This window comes from Manduca sexta, chromosome 12 (assembly GCF_014839805.1).
Source record: "Manduca sexta isolate Smith_Timp_Sample1 chromosome 12, JHU_Msex_v1.0, whole genome shotgun sequence".
In the NCBI taxonomy this organism is placed as follows: domain Eukaryota; kingdom Metazoa; phylum Arthropoda; class Insecta; order Lepidoptera; family Sphingidae; genus Manduca; species Manduca sexta.
In genome coordinates this window covers 14,637,475-14,655,679 of record NC_051126.1, presented here as the reverse complement: position 1 = coordinate 14,655,679, position 18,205 = coordinate 14,637,475, and the positions used below count along the sequence as shown (strand labels likewise).

Genomic DNA, 18,205 nt, shown 5'->3' with positions numbered 1-18,205 from the left:
TCTATAGGCCTAGAGTTCTAAGTATATTTAAAATCCCCAATGGTTAATTGCAAGCAACCACATGCTCGTATATAGGTATTCAACACCTTTAGGTGTGACATAGATAGCTGTATAAAATAATGTACTGTATTACATGTACAGTGGTGTGGTGCAGGTGGTGGCCCCGAAAAAGGCGGCGCTGGCGGAGGCGGAGGCGGAGCTGCAGGCGCAGATGAACACGCTCAACCAGAAGCGCGCGCAGCTGCAGGCCGTGCTCGACAAGCTGCAGGTCGGCGCACGTTTGTAACGCCCGCACTAGCGCCGCGCTCAACAACACTCTCATGTCTCCAACGTCAACCTGGAATGGTGGATTTTCATGGGTTGCTATAGTGACTTACAATCAGATGATAGGTTTGGTCGTTTGTATTCAGGCGCTGAACGACGAGTTCGCCGAGATGACACGCAAGAAGAAGGGTCTGGAGGACGAGATCGACCTGTGCTCTACGAAGCTGTCGCGCGCCGAGCAGCTCATCGGCGGGCTCGGCGGCGAGAAGGCGCGCTGGACCGACCTCGCGCACCAGCTGCAGGACCTGCTCTCTAATATTATTGGTAACCACTCTAATAAACTTTATTTTTCTTCTTTTTTTATTACAGTAAGTAATATATGTATCATAGCGCTTGTGACCGATATGGACCGATGAATTAGTAGGTAAGTCACTTGTTATAAAACTGTGGTTTTCAACGCCTATATCACTGTGCCGTCAGACTTAAAGCAAATTGATAGAGCATAGGGAAAGGCAGGGGCCAAACCACTAGAAATCCGATTTATCTTGCATAAGCCGTCAGAAAGCTTCACATGCACGTTTGTTTTCTGTGAGATAAAGATCTTGTCTCGATCGAACCGGACGATTTAAACTATAGACAGTTATATTTATGGGAAGGCACATAGCAAAGGTTATTTGTGTAAACTAGCGAATGTTCCGTAGGTGACGTGCTGCTGTCGGCCGGGTTTATCGCGTACCTGGGCCCCTACACCGTCAACTACCGCCGAGAGATCATTCAGATGTGGAACGTTCGCGCCAAGGATTTATGTCAGTTCATAATATTCTAGGAATAAGTACCTATTACAATATTATGCTGCGGTATAAATGGTAACTAAATTATTATCGTTTGAAGTGCGTTTAGTTTGTATAACGCAAATCTATACTATTATATAAAGCTGAAGAGTTTGTTTGTTTGTTTGTTTGAACGCGCTAATCTCAGGAACTACCGGTCCAAATTGAAAAAATATTTTTGCGTTGGATAGCCCTTTGTTCGTGGAGTGCTATAGGCTATATATCATCACGCTATACCCAATAGGAGCGGAGCAGTAATGGCTAATCTCAGGAACTACCGGTCCAAACTGAAAAAATCTTTTTGCGTTGGATAGCCCTTTGTTCGTGGAATGCTATAGGCTATATATCATCAAGCTATACCCAATAGGAGCGGAGCAGTAATGGCTAATCTCAGGAACTACCGGTCCAAACTGAAAATTATTTTTGTGTTGGATAGCCCTTTATTTGTGGAGCGCTATAGGCTATATATCATCACGCTATGGCCAATAGGAGCTGAGCAGTAATGGCTAATCTCAGGAACTACCGGTTTGAACTGAAAAAATATTTTTGTGTTGGATAGCCCTTTGATCCCGGAGTGCTATAGTCTATATATCATCACGCTATGACCAATAGGAGCGGAGCAGTAATGAAACATGTTGCAAAAACGGGGAAAAATTATTAGTTTTGAGAGCTTCCGTTGCGTGCGCTGCGTAAACGGTTAAAGTTATGCAACAATGATGTATAACGGGATTGTTCCTCTTAAAAAGTTCTAAAAATATATATTATAAAACAAAATCCCTCGCTGCATCTGTCTGCCTGAACGTGTTAAACTCAAAAACTACCCAACGTATTAAGATGAAATTTGGTATGGAAACAGTTTGAGACCCTGGGAAGAACAAAGGGTCCCGCGAAACTACTACTTTTATAACGGAAAACTTTAGCCTGAAAAACTTTATAACGCGGGCGGAGCCGCGGGCAAAAGCTAGTTTATCATATAAGTGTAATCAAATTATTGGAATAGATTGTTCACGTAACTACCTAACACCAATAGTGTTACCAATAATATGAGCTTGACAAATACGTAACTTGCGAGATATCAAGGGTTATTCAGCATCCAAAACAAATATGTTTAGGCTCGATGTTAAAGCATTTATTCATTGAATAAGCAAACGTTATAACCGATGCATGGCAATTGGTAGTAATCCCGTGCTCTGAGACGTACTCTCTGATAACGACGCTGGGCGAGCCGGTAGTGATCCGCGCGTGGAACATCGCCGGGCTGCCCGTCGACGCCTTCTCCATCGAGAACGGCATCATCGTGGACAAGTCGCGCCGCTGGCCGCTCATGATCGATCCGCAAGGTGAGCTTGTTCACTTTCTATCGTCATGCTTAATATCCAATACTACTAGGGCCAACAAAAACATACAATACGCTCGTCTGTGTAATAGCTTATAGCACAAGTAGGTTTACCTTATTGTTCAAGAGCAAGCAAACAAATGGGTGAAGAACATGGAGCGCGAGAACCAGCTGAAGATTATCAAGCTCACGGACTCGAACTACGTACGGGTTCTGGAGAATGCGATCCAGCTGGGGATGCCAGTCATCCTGGAGAACATCCGCGAGCAGCTCGACGCCGTGCTCGAGCCCGTGCTGCTCAGGAACGTGTTCAAGTACGCTTTTAGTTCTTTTACAGTAGGTAAGAAGTACATAATAAAGCAAATTTGCTTCCTGACGGTGAATATGAGAAATACCAGAAGAATTCCGATGAGGCATCTACCAGAAAAATAGTGAGGACTATGTTGGTAATTGTGGCAACTTATTACGTGAAACTTAACAACAATTCTGGCTTTGGGTCACTGCCGAGCCGCCGCGACGCTTGCATGTACAAAATTGGACTAGAAGCTGCTTCGTCTGTGTAGGTCTGGGGGCGTCGACTGCTTGAAGCTTGGCGACAACGTGCTAGAGTACAATCATAGTTTTCGCTTCTACATCACCACCAGACTAAGCAACCCGCACTACCTGCCAGAGATTGCTGTTAAGGTACCATCTGCTGCTGTTACAATTCGTTATTTACAAAAGATATCAAGTAAACTTATTAATAATTAGACGTCAGAAAACATAATACAAAAATCTATAAAATTATTACTGATAATATAATAAAAGTAATTTAATTTGGTTACGCAACAACACAGCGCGCAATAGACTCGTTTTAATATGGTTTTTGAAATGCAAAGTTATACGTCATCTAGTGTGAATTTATTATGTTGCACAAAATATTAATAAAAAGTATTAACTTATGAGTAAATTTTTAGCACCGAATAGTTATGTAAATTGAATTTGTTACGATAGGTGACGATGCTGAACTTCATGATCACGCCACAAGGACTGCAAGACCAGCTGCTGGGCATCGTGGTGGCACAGGACCGGCCCGAACTGGAACTCAAGAAAAACCAGCTCATCGTCGAGGGCGCCACCAACAAACGCACTCTCAAGGAAATCGAAGACAAGATACTAGAGGTCACCAAATACCCACATGATACTGATGTTTTCTGGGTTTTATAGTATCATGGATCATTTGTCGGTACTATAATATGGCCATCGTTCATCTACATGGTTACAATAAGGACTTAAACCACCCTATTTTATCAATTAACCTCTCATCAAATATTCAATATTGTCAAATAGAACACAATTCTTCTGGTATTGTGAACCTTCATGGGAGGTGGTAGTAAATTTCTATTCGGAAACCGATATTGCTTTTTTTCTCGCAGTGATATCACTGTAAGATCCTTTGCTAGTCTATTGTGGGTACCAACTTGCTACCCTGGCCGGTATACCTACTGAAACCCCGCGGTAGCTTTCATGAAGACATATGAGAGGTTGAATTGGACATAAGGCATTACTTCAGATCGCTACGGGGACAATACGAAGATCGACGTTATCTTTCATCTCTTAACTACTATAATACGTTGTAAAACATATGTTTAAAACCCTTCATAATATTTAACAGGTTCTGTCATCAGCTGGCAATATTCTGGAGGACGAGTCTGCGAACCAGATACTGTCGTCGTCGAAGGTGTTGTCGATCGAGATCGAAGCGAAGCAGGCGGCGGCCGCCATCACCGAGCTGGAGATCGACGAAGCGCGTCTGCTGTACGTGCCCGTCTCCAAGCACAGCTCGGTGCTATTCTTCTGCATCTCCGACCTCGCTACCATCGATCCTATGTATCAGTACTCTCTCAATTGGTACGTTAACTTGATGCAGGTCATATAGTGATTCCACACTGTCTAAAACGAATAAAACGCGTATGTATTATTTGTACCAGGTTTATAAACCTATACAACCAGGCGATCATAAACTCGCCGAAAAGCGATGTCCTGGACGAGCGGCTCGACACCCTGAACGCGTACTTCACACGCAGCGTGTACGAGAACGTGTGCCGCAGCCTGTTCGAGAAGGACAAACTCGTCTTCTCACTCGTGCTCACGCTCGGAATATTAAGGGCTAAGGTGCACTATTATAACTAACTGCTATAATATTGTGTTGATCTTAATATTTCTTCTAGCAAAGCAAGGGTTATAATGTTATTGTTTCAAAGTATCTACGATAGGGCGCAAAATTTAATTTTATATATATCTGCTTGTTATAATATAGTAAGTATATTATAATCAACGGGCTTAAATATAAAAACTAGTTTCACGCAACACTTTGGACATCGTAAAATTTATTAGAAACAAAATATCTTCAAATTTCCAATGCAAAATATCAGCAAACGACGTAATAAAGTAAGAGAGGCTTGCAGCACAAATATAGACACGACAGCCACTGATCTATACTAAAGTGAATATTAATCACGTCAGGGAGCCATCGACGACGAGCTGGTGGTGTTCCTGCTGACGGGCGGCGTGGCGCTCGAGAACCCGCTGGAGAACCCCGCGCCCTCCTGGCTCTCCGACAAGGCCTGGTCCGAGATCGTGCGCTCCAGCAACCTGCCCGGGTGAGCTTAGCAAACATCTGATCACTATATTCAGGGTCTCTGTAGTACCTAGTCGTATTCTAAAGTATGAGAAAAAAGGAAAATGTCTTGAAAGGGTTTTTGTAATCTCGTTAAGCTTTGTAGCTAAAAGAATATGCAGGCAATTTTTTTTTTTATTACAACCGTAATAATTTGATTGTTCCTCAGACTACGTGGATTCAGAGAAAACTTCGTGTCGAACATAAAAGCTTGGAAGGAGTTTTATGACTTGTCGGCGCCGCACGAGAACCCCTTCCCCCCACCCTTTGAGGATATTAAGGGGATTCCCAAACTGATCATGTTGCGGTAAGTGATCGCGGAATACTTAATATAATTCGATTTAAGGGTTGCATAAACGTATAGACTTCTATTTCTGTTATACTAAAGTAGACACCCCAATTATACCTACTTACATTGTAGACAAATAGGTAGAATAACCTTAAACTATAGTGGGGGCTAGTAATATGATTAACACGTCTCGCAAAAATGTTATGGCACCGTGGACTTTGTACAAGTCTATGTTGGTTCATAATTTTCCTGAATCCGCCTCCCTTTGATAGACAGAGAAAAACTCCTTTATAATCCCCACTTGACACGATCCAGCTGCATCCGACCGGACAAGCTGATCCCGCTGGTGCAACAGTACGTGGTGGAGGAGATGGGCCGGCCCTATATCGAGCCGCCGCCCTTCGACTTGGAGAAGTCATACAACGACAGTAACTGCTGCTCACCGCTCATCTTCATCCTATCAGCCGGCTCCGACCCCATGTCCGGCCTCGTCAAGTTCTCTATGGAGAAGAAAGTCGTCAGCTTCGAGACCATATCGCTCGGTCAAGGACAGGTGACTATTAGAGATCTGGGGTAATAGATATTTCCCAATGAACGTCTAATAGGCATACCAAAAAGAAGCGTGAATGCATATTGGTAGTAAGAGTATTATGAAAAGTCTCGTTCTTACAAAACAACAACAATAATATTTTGTTTTTGCATGGTAAAGCAAAAACAAAATATTATTGTTGTGTGTTTTGATCGGTAGGGGCCCATAGCTGCCAACATGATAAACCAAGCGATAGTGTCTGGCGGTTGGGTGGTGCTACAGAACTGCCACGTAATGGACTCGTGGATGGGAGAGCTGGAGCGCATCTGCGCCGAAGTGATTATTCCTCAGGCCACGCACACCAATTTCCGCTGTTGGCTCACCTCGTACCCCAGCAAAGCGTTCCCCGTCACTGTACTGCAGAATGGTGAGTTAATACTCTTATATAAGAGTCTAAAGTATAACGAAAAATAACACAAATATGCTTGCGCATTGCTCTTTGAGGGGAACGTAATACTCCTCGTTAATACCTCTCGAGACAGAATCGCAGACTATAGACAAAAGAATTTCAGTAGTTTTCAACCTACTTAAACTGAGAACTCTTGTAATTTTTCTTATAAACTAACATTAAAGGTGTAAAAATGACAAACGAGGCGCCGAAGGGTCTGAAGAACAACATGTTTCGGTCGTACATCTCGGACCCTATTTGCGACCCCGAGTTCTACATCTCGTGCCCGCGCACGGAGGACTGGCGGCGGCTGCTGTTCGCGCTGTGCTTCTTCCACGCCATCGTGCAGGAGCGCCGCGCCTTCGGCCCGCTCGGCTGGAACATACAGTACGAGTTCAATGAGAGTGACCTCCGAATCTGCATCATGCAGCTGCAGGTGATGAAGCAATCTTACTACAATTGCAGTCATATTCCATTGGCTTTTCTTCATCATAAACAACGTTACGAGATATTTCAAGTCAATATTCATATAAAATTCACTTTTTAATTTTGACCTCTTCTAAGGATTTAACACCCGTAAATCATAAATTAGGTATCTAGATCTGGCAATCACAATTTGGTAGGGGTACATTTAAAATGGTTGTCTTTTGTCAGATGTTCCTGACAGAGTACGCGGAGACACCGTTCGCTGCGTTGAACTATCTCGCCGGGGAGTGCAACTACGGTGGCCGCGTCACCGACGACAAAGACAGAAGGCTCATCCTGTCATTGCTCTCCATATTCTACAATGAGGAGGTCACTGCCAACCCTGAGTGAGTAGTTTCATTTTGTATGTCTTCTGCGCGGTTCTTTCTTCTTACAAATACATATTACGTGATGCAATCGTAGAAATAAATCTAGAAGATATAAATCTAACATATAAAACACCTAATTTAAAATGTAGCTGGATCGATATTTTGGCACAGTTATTCGTTCTCGCCGAGCGGTGACTATCGCATGCCGCCCAGCATGGACTACAACTCAGTGCTGGAGCACATAAAGGCGTTCCCGCTCATCGCCAAACCGGAGGTGTTCGGCCTGCATGAAAACGCTGACATCACTAAAGACAACAAAGAGGCTGCAGCCGTGAGTCAATACACAATACAGTACTAGCTGCAATGAGATAAGAACCTTGTCATGATGCCAGGAATAATGTGACATCCTGCACGTATCCCCATTAACATACAAAACCCCTTGATGTATATTGATAAGGGACGACCAGTCGAGTTGATAGAACAGGCGACAACATGAGATGAATATGTCGGCACTCGGCAGTTGCTGTTCGGATGCCTGCTGACGCAAGCGGCGATAGTGGGCGGCGGCGGCGGCGAGGCGGGCGACGCGGGCGGCGTGGTGGAGCTCACGCGCGACATGATGGCGCGCCTGCCGCCGCAGTACGACGTGCCCGGCGTCGCGACCAAGTACCCCGTGCAGTACTACAACAGCATGAACACCGTGCTCAAGCAGGTGCACACTAAACCATACATCGTAATATTTAATAGTTCACATCTGACTCTCATCGTTTCTAACAGATACCTAATTTACCTACCTATACCTAAACACTCTTTATTTTCGTGGATATGGGATATCGCTCTAAGATCCTGCACCGTCTACTGTGGATTTGAATAGAATACGGTGATAGCTAATGATTGACATAAGTGGGGTAGCTCGTCGGATTTTAAGTAATCGTACTTGTGGTGTGCGCAGGAGTTGATCCGGTATAACCGGCTGCTATCGGTGGTGCGGCGCACGCTGCACGGCGTGCACCTGGCGGCGCAGGGGCTGGCCATCATGAGCGCCGAGTTGGAGCAGTGCAACAATGCGTTCGTCAAGGGCATCGTGCCCGGCGTCTGGATGTCCAAGTCGTATCCCTCCATGAAACCCCTCGGCTCTTATGTCGCCGACTTTCTCTCCAGGTAATTTAATTAACATGGAGCGGAAAACTTATTCACTCCGATGGAGCCGCGAGCAAAAACTAGTGTGCATTTCCAATGGAATGTTTTATTTATCCCGGATCGGGCTACGTAAATTATACTCGACCGTTTGTTTCCGCGGCGTAAAATAAAAACGCAAGCTCTCAACGACACGATAACACAAAGAGGCCGTCAGAAGCCTCATATCATCGAAAATAAAGCCTGCAAATAATATAGAAAGGGGAAGGTTCGCTGCGACCATTGCAAACATCAAAGAAAAATAATATAAAACTTTGTAATTTATTGTGCTAATGCATATTAACACCATATAAATAAAATAAACAGTAGAATAAAATCAATATAATTTTTGTACTCAGTCTGATATACATATAATAAATAATATTCGTATTGTACTGATATATGCTGAGCTTTCATTCTCATCTAATAATTATTATACACAATAAAATATTATAAACAACATTTTTATGGTAAAATGCAATATACTCCATTTAGTTTTTACAATCAATTTGTTTATTATATTCCTACATACAAGCTAATTTTAATGCCCTAAGGAAATAATTTCGTAATGACAACGTCTATTTAAAATAATTTCAAACTACTATAATATTTACTTCATAAGAATTATTACTCATACATTACTTTTATAGCACACATATAAATACTGTCCGTATATTATACCTACGTCAATACTTATTCATTTTACATCCTATTACTACGTAGATAAAAGATCTTTTTTTAAATTTTGTTTATTTCTGTAGTTAAAACGGTAAGCGGATTAATATAGAGACCCCAGCGTTACAAAAAAATTACGTGCCCGATATTTTTTTGTGTTCATTACTTCTCGAGGTTTTTGTGTTCATTACTTCTTTTTCCAGTTTTTTTTTTTATTATTTATCAAGTAAGTACTTCGTATTATTATTCCACGAGTAGAACACCTAAGAGAGAATTAGGTAAGTTTGTCCACTTGAATGTAGACTGCGGGCAAACATGATTCTCACAACACAGGGGACGCCTCTTGTCTTATAACAAATACAAGAACGCATTATACCGAGGTGATGTACTTGATAAACATTGTTAAAACTTGTTAATATTCTGCACTATTCACGTACACTTGTGTGCTTCGACCTCCTCACCTCTTCCTTCTCTCCCTCTCAAAATAACTTTAATAATTATAATTAATCTTTTCTTGAGCTAAATTTTATTAATTACTGTTCGTGTGGATGTTTATAAACGCGCAACTCCACTTTCCCCCTGGTATCTACTAAGCCACCTCAGAGCGAGTGTTTGCTAAGTCGGCTAGTTTATTTATAAGCTCCTTACCAAAAGATTCCCTAAATTTGACGCTGATAGTGTCCAGCATCGCGTACGGTGTCTCATAGATGTCAGAAGTGAGAGTATTGTCATTGTACTGGTTCCCCACAATCCTGAAGCCGAGTGCGGACATCTCGACGCAGTAGTGCGACTCTTCGAGCGTGGTGATGTTGATGAAGACGCACTGGTTGGAGCTGCGCAGGCGCGGTGAGATTGCGGCGAATTTCACGTGTTTCCGTATGTCGTTGATGGCCGCCTCGGCTTCTTGAGGCCATGTCTCCTCGTCCAGAACTTGTTCAGACATTTCGCTTCTGGAAATAAAAATGAATTCAGGAATTCGTGTTTTAAATACATGCGAAATAGTATTTTGTGATTGATATTTTAATTAGAGCAAGGCATTTATTTATTTTGTGTATTTGTCAGGTTGAAATTCCTCCAAGATTGGATCGATGAGGGTCCCCCGATCGTGTTCTGGATATCAGGTTTCTACTTCACGCAGTCGTTCCTCACGGGCGTTCTTCAAAACTACTCGCGACACAATAAGATCCCCATAGACCAGGTGCACTTCGAGTTCACCATCACCGGGATGGAGGCTGAGTGCCAAGAGGAACCCGAGTTCGGAGTCTATTGCAAGGTGAGATTGGACATCACGTTGTCAATAAACTGAGTCTACGAGTATACTGTATTGGTTACCAGAAAAGAACATAGGAGAGACAGAACAGATTATATTACGCGACATTTGGGGGCGAATGCACGACGGAAACTACTTCATAATTCAATAGGGAAAAAGTATTGCAATGAAATGTATGACGATAGTTTGAGAACCTGAGAAGAACATAGGCTACCCTGGGAAAATATATAGCGCGACTTTTATCCCGGAAAAATCAATCACATGGGCGAAACTGTGAGCAATAGCTAGTATTATTATAAATGCGATACCTTGTCAAATATATAAACGCTTAGATATTTGTTATAAGTAAACACGGGAACAGCTTAATGGGTTGGGATGAAATTTTCGATAAACCAAGTCTTAATTAACATGTAAGGTTTTTATGCCAATTATACTACGTTTCCTCGGGGCCTAGCCGCTTTATTAATTATTTATTTATGTAAGTGCTGCTGGCTTCGAACAGAGGCCACTATAGTTTGCCCTGAAAAAGACAGTGGGACTGAGATTATACCGTACAGAGGAAGGTCTGACAAGCGAGCGAATTCGCGAGCAACACCTATTATTTCACGAGCTTAATCTACAGCCTAAGTGTCCTGCGTACAAGGCAGTCGGGAAAATTGGGATTTATAACAGACAAAATAATATGCATCGTAAGTACGCGACGCGACGCGTCATCGTGTCCACTTCATTATACTGTCTTCAAAGTATCTACAATATAATACCGTATTGTTACACGTAAATCAAAGGCGGGAGTACCAAATGAAATGGGTAAACAAAAGCCGACCAATAAAACGTGTATTAATATTGTGAAATTGTCGCGGTACATGTGTGGTGACCGGTGAACTCGATCGTCAGTCCACAGTTATACCACGGAATTTATAAGTATAAATATTTGCTCCATTTTTTAATGAGATATTTTAATGGATTATAATTATTAATAATTGATAATCACCATCATATTAAATGTTAAATGTTACATACATGCGTAGGTGTTGTGGGAGACTTGGTAGAGGATGTCGGTTAGTCCTCGACTCGACTTTCGAAATAGTTTCATTTAGGTAATATATGTACCTCATAAACATCAGGCTTCTACATAGGTATAACTTGTTTTTTACAAGCAGCAATCTATACAAGTGGATAAAAAAGAACAGGAACACAGTGTGTTCATCTGGGTGAGTACGTTATTTACTAGGACATGTGCATGGTAGTGGCGTGACAAAATAAATAATGGAATGTGTATTTATAATTTTATTGTAACTTCCAAATTACTTAAAGTGTGCGTTAGTCTAGTTCGGTTACGCAATGAATCGTTAAGACGAATGCCGGCAGGACTTTTCGAACTTATTTATGTAAGTATTGGTTAACGATGATCGCTCGCTTTACCACTGAAGAAAATTATCGCGAGGAAACCTAAATATTCTCCACAAGAATTTAGAAAAATACTTTGAAGTCTGCCAACCTGCACTACGCCAACATAATGTACTATGGCCTTAACCCTCTCAGTAGTAAAGGAAGCCCGCGCCCAGCAGGGCCGCATGTATTACAGGGCTCTCATTATTAATATTAATTATTTAATTTGGAAATGTTAATATACGTTAATGCAAGCAAGACAGTTTTAACCTAACTCGCAATAAATAAGTTCGTTATATAAGTTTATGGTTGTTACTTGTTCCAATTACAGGAGTACAAAATATTATTCTAATAATTAGCTTAACTACTCAACAAAGTAAATAGAGTTGAAAGACAACGATGACTCACTCAGGCGCACTTGTGAATGTGTGTCCAGCTTTCAGTATTCGACTTAAACAAACTAATAAATACCTACAGCATGAAAGAAAAAAAGTGTGTTTGAGATGGAAGAACCAAAATGAATTGTATATAGTGTTATTAACATAAGAAATTTATCCCAACAGGGTCTGTTTTTGGAAGGAGCTCGGTGGAATCGTCAAACGATGCAGTTGGACGAATCGTACCCAAAGATCCTGTTTGATACTATACCCATCATCTGGTTCCAACCGGCTCTGATAGCAGACTTCAGCCCCCCGCCGTGCTACTTCTGTCCTATATACAAAACGAGTGAAAGAAAAGGCGTGTTGGCAACAACGGGACATTCGAGCAACTTTGTAATGTACATCACTCTGGCGTCAGACATACCGCAGAAGCACTGGATCAACAGGGGCGTCGCGAGCTTGACGCAGCTTGATGATTAATACTGAGACCTCGCTAGATCTATCTCTATAGTCTACAACTGTGCGCCTATGTGTGCGTTTCTCTTAGCTTATATTAATGTAATAACTGTGTGCTTATTATAACTACTGTGATATCGTAACTAGTCTAAACTTTTTATAATAAACTGTACTGCCGATTTTTTCTATCAGTTTTATTCAGTAGAACCTGTACAAGTCCAATAAAACCATACAAATTGTGTGTTTGTAGTACATTAAATATCATTGGAATACTGTTGGTAGTCAGTGAATGATGCTGTATTCAGACATAGTCTCTGTGACAAGTAATCGAGCATGAGCAAACTTAACAAAAACTTATTATATTATAATAAACTATTACTTGTTACACTTGCACTGCACTTATTCCCAGTGCTACAGTACAACAGGAACCATTGCAAAATCTCCTACAAACTGCTAAACATTGTGATAGGTTATGAAGTATGTTATGCCTAGTGTTGATGTTGATGTCTACAGTTATATGTCTACTATAATAAAATCAACAACTAAAGATAACTACCGTAATATCAAGCTCTACTGATTTTATTATGTATGACTATTAAAAACAATACATATTAAAAAACAATATAAAACACCCTAAATAAAAACTGCTATCACTTAATATTATAAGTAATTCTTTGTAGAGCAATCAATTCTGTTCTCATCCCAACATAGAGTATTTCATTAAGAAAACGCACTCTTAATTTGTCCACAGAAATTAATAAAGCTTACTTCTTATTCTTTATTATATCGGAGCTGACATCGTTGGTAGAATTTGGGTGTAATAACACCACACCCTGAATAGGGAAAAAGGTGTGATGCTATATTATGTATTTTTATTAATAAAATAACCTTAGTATAATTCTCATCCAAAACTGCATTGTAAGTATTGTACAATACTAGGTGCCAGATTACTAGTGTACCAGCTTAAACAGTTTCAGCTATTTGGGCATCACAAATGATGATGGTGATTTCTACATATTTTTGTTTTGGCATATTTCCTATATAGGTGCCTGTCGCAGCCTCCTATGTCCCTGATAAGTTATTAAAGATCTGGTGCTACCCCATCCCACAGTCAGTACTCTGTACCAAAAACTAAAACTGCCTATTGTATTATGGCAATTAGAAGGCAGGTTTACAAATCATAGGTACATTACATTCCAATGACTAAAAATGATACATCTCTTAAAGATAAAAAATATTGTATGAGCCAGACAACAATTTCACTTTTTCAATAAAAAAAGGTAATAACATTATTACCTTTTTGCATGTTTATATCTCAGTAGCTACTGCCACCAGCCAGCTACGTTTAGGCAGTGGCAACTGGCAGTGTTTCTGTATTTGAATTGCGCGCGTATAATGTACGGTGAACTTACCTTTTCATTTTATCCTGACAAGCCGATTTAGCAAAAAACACATAAACTCAATAAAACTTTGCTCATAAAGATTATATCAATGCATAACATAATAATTTATACATAACTACGAATTTAATAGTGCAAACTGCATTCCGTATTACAGGTACCTCGTTAATTTTATGCTTTATAGGTTGACAATAATAACTGTCATAACTAATAAGCAGAGACCAATAAACTAGCTGATAAGTAAACTCCATGGAGTTAATATGTACTACGTACACCTGGAGAGCTGACTGATGCCGGAAAAACGGTCTCGAAAGAGAATACTTTTTGGTAGCTGTGTCCTTGTCTAATATGGTGACAATGAGACATTAAAATATAGGACAAAATTATTTATTGTTGTATAGATTACACTTACCGTTTTAATTATAAATGCGATAAAATTTGAGATTTAAAGATTTCTAAATCTGTAACCAACATTGTAGGAAATAAAACACAATGGGTAACCAATATATAATATTTATTGCTTGATTCTTCCATTTTGTTTTTTATTGGGCGGTTCACCAGACATTTCTACATCATCCCGTTTACTAGAAGGTCCTCTTCGTTCATAAGAAGTTCCTACTACTGTGATATGACTAGAATATGAAGTATGTACAAAAGATCCTCCTTTCAACTTTTGAATACGCAGAACTGTAAATTTTTGCTTTCTGGAACTATCTGTAACATAACAAACTTTAGATATGGAAAAATATTACGTACTATTTTCTTGAGAAGGTTGTACAAATTATGATATTATAAGGTTTGACAAATGGATATAACAAAATTATAAGCATTCGGTTATATGAATTTGACTAAGATTAACTTAAGATTCATAATATAAAATGCATAGAAACATGAGACATCCCTTGAGCTAAATTGTATGATGTACAGGACAGTAACTTATGCATTCGCAACATATTAGATTTATAATATATCAAAGTTTTGGTTTACAATATATGTATGTTAACACAAAATACTACCTTAGGCAATACTGAAGGAACTGCTTGTGGCTTTGACTTATTCTTAGCTACTGTTAAATACGCATCATCAGCAAAATGTAAGCTACAAACACATGCAGTTTTGTCACATTAGTGTCAAGGTTCATGGCATCAACCCACAAGGCCCTCCACTCTTTATTAACTGGAATCCTGAAAAAGAACGCGCAATTTAGACTATAATATAATAACTAGTAATGATGCATGGTTTTTACACTTTGTGAGAAATTAATTCAGACAGCAAATGTTAATTTATTAATAAATATGGTGTTTACTGCATTTGCATCTTTAGATGGCATAGCAATGCTATATATTTGTCTATAGCATGAATGGGCCGATAAGGTGAAGTGACAGTTGGCTGTTAAGTACAAAAAAATCATTGAGCTGACATATTTTAGTGTAATAAATTCATCACGTGACGATTCTTATAAAGACATTGCAAAATTTTAATTTTTTTACCCTTTACGTCTCATATCAAACATTATATAAACAAAGATAATAGGATAATCTTATCCCACTATATAAAAAATATGGTTACACTATTCACAATTTATCAATAAAACTTACCTATGAAAGGATATTCACAACCTGGATAGGATTCTTGCTTACAACCTCTTACAACACAAGTATTCACCATAATTACGCAGTAACTTCTACGATATAAAAAAAAGCTAGCTTAAAAGTTATTCAATCCTTCTTTATCATCAAACCACAAATGTAAACAAACGCCATTTTGTTCAATACAATTCATTCATTTTTTCAGTTCACGGTGTTGCCGAAACGTAAACTACAATAACTTCTACTATACGACTGCTATAATAATTCCATTTATTAAATTTGTAACATAATAAAGTATAGGATCTAAGGATTTAAGCAGACAATATTATTTTATTTTATTTTTATTACTGTAGTCTAATATAGATTTTTATTTATGTACTAATACTGCCATTAATATTATTAATTTAGAAGGTAATGAACGTTGGCAACATGTGCGAGAGGGACACGGCTACCAAAAAGTGATTCTCTTTCGAGACCGTTTTTGCCTTACATCTATTGCTAATGCAAAATGAACTTTACATTATAAGCATAAAATATCTTTTCAGTATTAATGTCAAACGTAGTAAGCTCTCCAGGAACATATTAACTCCATGGTAAACTCAAACTCATGTTTTGAAACGTCAACTTTAAGTCCGTCAACGTCACATACGTACCATAGAGAATATGGATTATTGTTTACAAAACATCTAGAAAAAAATAGATTTATTGTACATCATAAAAAATAAAAAATAAATGTTGATATAATATGTAGGTATAGTGCGTTAAATACAAAATGAATTGTGTAAACTATATAACAGATTATAGGTAGGACGCAAAATGAGGACCAAAGGGGACAGTCACTGATAATATAGACAAATTAACTCTAGTGCAACAAAAACCCATGTACCTACCTAACTTTATATAATAAGTATCAAATTATTATAAAGTAAAAAATCTTCTGTCTTATGTTTCTACACAAAGAATGTTTTCCTACATTTTCTACTCTAAACGCTACTTCTACACATAATGTAAGTAATATACTTACTACGTAAGACTGTTGTTTACACAAAATGATTAGTTCTTGACTTTACCGGTATTACGTTCCTTTACAAGTTACAACATGGCTTACCTATTTCGAAAGAAACACAAGAACCTAAATTATTATGGTCTTTATGAATTGTTTAATATACCTATATTGTTTATGTTTTGTAACGCATAACTATATTTTTTGTCAGGCAATAATTAGATGAAAATATAATGTAAAATTATTTTTCTCCGAATTTTTCGATTTATCTAATATATACTTAAGTACTATATTATTGTATTACGTGTACGAAGTTGCGCCTTAAATTATTAGCTTAGTAATTCAATTATAACGGGAACCACAAAGCCACAATTTAGCTTTTAATGTAGTAAATGATCTAAGATTTACAAATTTCAATGTTTTATAATAATAATATATTTATATTAATTCGCTAATAACTGTAATGCTGCGTGCAACGGGACTCACAGTTTCTTATTTATTGCTGTGTTGTGTAGATGGCGCGGCGACTTGTAAACTGCGTATGCCGTACTGACGTTTTTGGTTATTTTTGTTCTCGCCTCGTGTTTACTTTAGTGTCTAATTTCGGTTCAATTGCTAAAATTCAGTTGTGCAACAACGTAAACGTTAATATTTCATCAATAGACAACGCCGCCGTACGTTACAATATCGATCCGTAGTTCCGGACTAAGTATATGTATACAGTTTTATCACGTGGTGGTGTGGTGGTTTATATAATTCTTGTTTACCGCACAAGCGGAAAGTTTGCGCATGTGCGTACCGTCTGTAACCTCAAAGTGTGAAGACACGGGTTCGGCAGGTTCCGGATATCCGGGTGGCGTGACGGCGGCGACAGTTCTCGCGGTTGTATTGTGATGTGCCTCCGTGCGAGCACAGCGCGGCCCGCGTGTGGACAGCGTTGGTGATAAACGATACGCGCCGGCCATGGCCCAGACTCAGATCTCGCGTAGTTCCGAGAGCGACGCATGGGCGCTCCTGTCGCTCAAGTCGGCGCCGCCGTCGCCCTCCAAGGTGCAGTGGGCGCAGGAGCCAGCCCCGCTGGCGATCGCGCGCCTCGACGGTCGCGACTTCGAGTACCTCATCCGCCAGAAGCGCGTCATCATCGGACGCAACTCGAGCCGGGGGCAGGTAGACGTTAACATGGGACATTCGAGCTTCATATCGCGTCGGCACTTGGAGCTCATCTACGACCACCCGGAGTTCTACCTCACATGCAACAGCAAGAATGGCGTGCTGGTGGACGGCGTGTTCCAGAGGAAGGGTTCAGCAGCGATGCTGCTCCCCAAGAGGTGAGTACATTGTTGCATCATTCTTCCACCCGCGCTCCCCCACCCCCCACAACGCCGCGCCGCCGCCGCCGCCGCACCTCGCCTCACTAACTTATTGTTTGTAAACAAAACTGCTCATATATACTACCCACCTGTTGTGGTATTTGTTTAAACATTATACTTCACCATTTATTCAAACATTGGTAGATAAAGAAATAATTCATTCAATAATTGCCCACTGTACTTACTTAACATTTATTTATTATTCTTATTAAACAAAGTGTCAATGTGCATAAGTAGTAAGTCACAAATAATTAAAATAGTGTTATTTAAACATTCTATAGAAATTAATGTAATAATGGGCTCTCAGTATTGCCTGTGAGGAGCCTGATAACTTATGTAACACACTCA

General features: G+C 39.8%; 2 protein-coding genes across 4 annotated transcripts in view; one reads left to right on the top strand and one right to left on the bottom strand.

The window, feature by feature from the left end:
• LOC115447080 (dynein heavy chain 3, axonemal) overlaps nt 1-12,679 on the top strand; it is a 36,513-nt gene extending 23,834 nt beyond the window's left edge. The window contains exons 43-62 of the mRNA XM_030173996.2: nt 155-268; nt 411-588; nt 966-1,070; nt 2,273-2,434; nt 2,558-2,744; nt 2,994-3,114; nt 3,424-3,591; nt 4,085-4,320; nt 4,401-4,584; nt 4,936-5,072; nt 5,259-5,396; nt 5,694-5,931; nt 6,127-6,334; nt 6,541-6,791; nt 7,010-7,167; nt 7,321-7,480; nt 7,670-7,861; nt 8,102-8,310; nt 10,063-10,273; nt 12,223-12,679. Of these exons, the coding sequence (XP_030029856.2) occupies nt 155-268; nt 411-588; nt 966-1,070; nt 2,273-2,434; nt 2,558-2,744; nt 2,994-3,114; nt 3,424-3,591; nt 4,085-4,320; nt 4,401-4,584; nt 4,936-5,072; nt 5,259-5,396; nt 5,694-5,931; nt 6,127-6,334; nt 6,541-6,791; nt 7,010-7,167; nt 7,321-7,480; nt 7,670-7,861; nt 8,102-8,310; nt 10,063-10,273; nt 12,223-12,519 (3,654 nt within the window). The 3' untranslated portion in view covers nt 12,520-12,679. The remainder of the gene's footprint in view (nt 1-154; nt 269-410; nt 589-965; nt 1,071-2,272; nt 2,435-2,557; nt 2,745-2,993; nt 3,115-3,423; nt 3,592-4,084; nt 4,321-4,400; nt 4,585-4,935; nt 5,073-5,258; nt 5,397-5,693; nt 5,932-6,126; nt 6,335-6,540; nt 6,792-7,009; nt 7,168-7,320; nt 7,481-7,669; nt 7,862-8,101; nt 8,311-10,062; nt 10,274-12,222) is intronic.
• On the bottom strand, nt 8,653-16,581 carry LOC115447082 (GSK3B-interacting protein). 3 transcript variants are annotated; one of them, XM_037437802.1, is made up of 2 exons: nt 16,509-16,581; nt 8,653-9,950 (listed from the first exon to the last, which is right to left on the bottom strand). In XM_037437802.1, the coding sequence occupies exon 2, from the start codon at nt 9,941-9,943 to the stop codon at nt 9,590-9,592; it is 354 nt and encodes a 117-aa protein (XP_037293699.1). In that variant the 5' UTR covers nt 9,944-9,950; nt 16,509-16,581; the 3' UTR covers nt 8,653-9,589. The 3 variants fall into 3 exon arrangements, with proteins under 3 accessions (XP_037293699.1, XP_037293700.1, XP_030029863.1); XM_037437803.1 differs by lacking the exon at nt 16,509-16,581 and adding an exon at nt 16,375-16,394; XM_030174003.2 differs by lacking the exon at nt 16,509-16,581 and adding an exon at nt 13,908-14,370.
• Nucleotides 16,582-18,205: the final 1,624 nt, after the last annotated feature.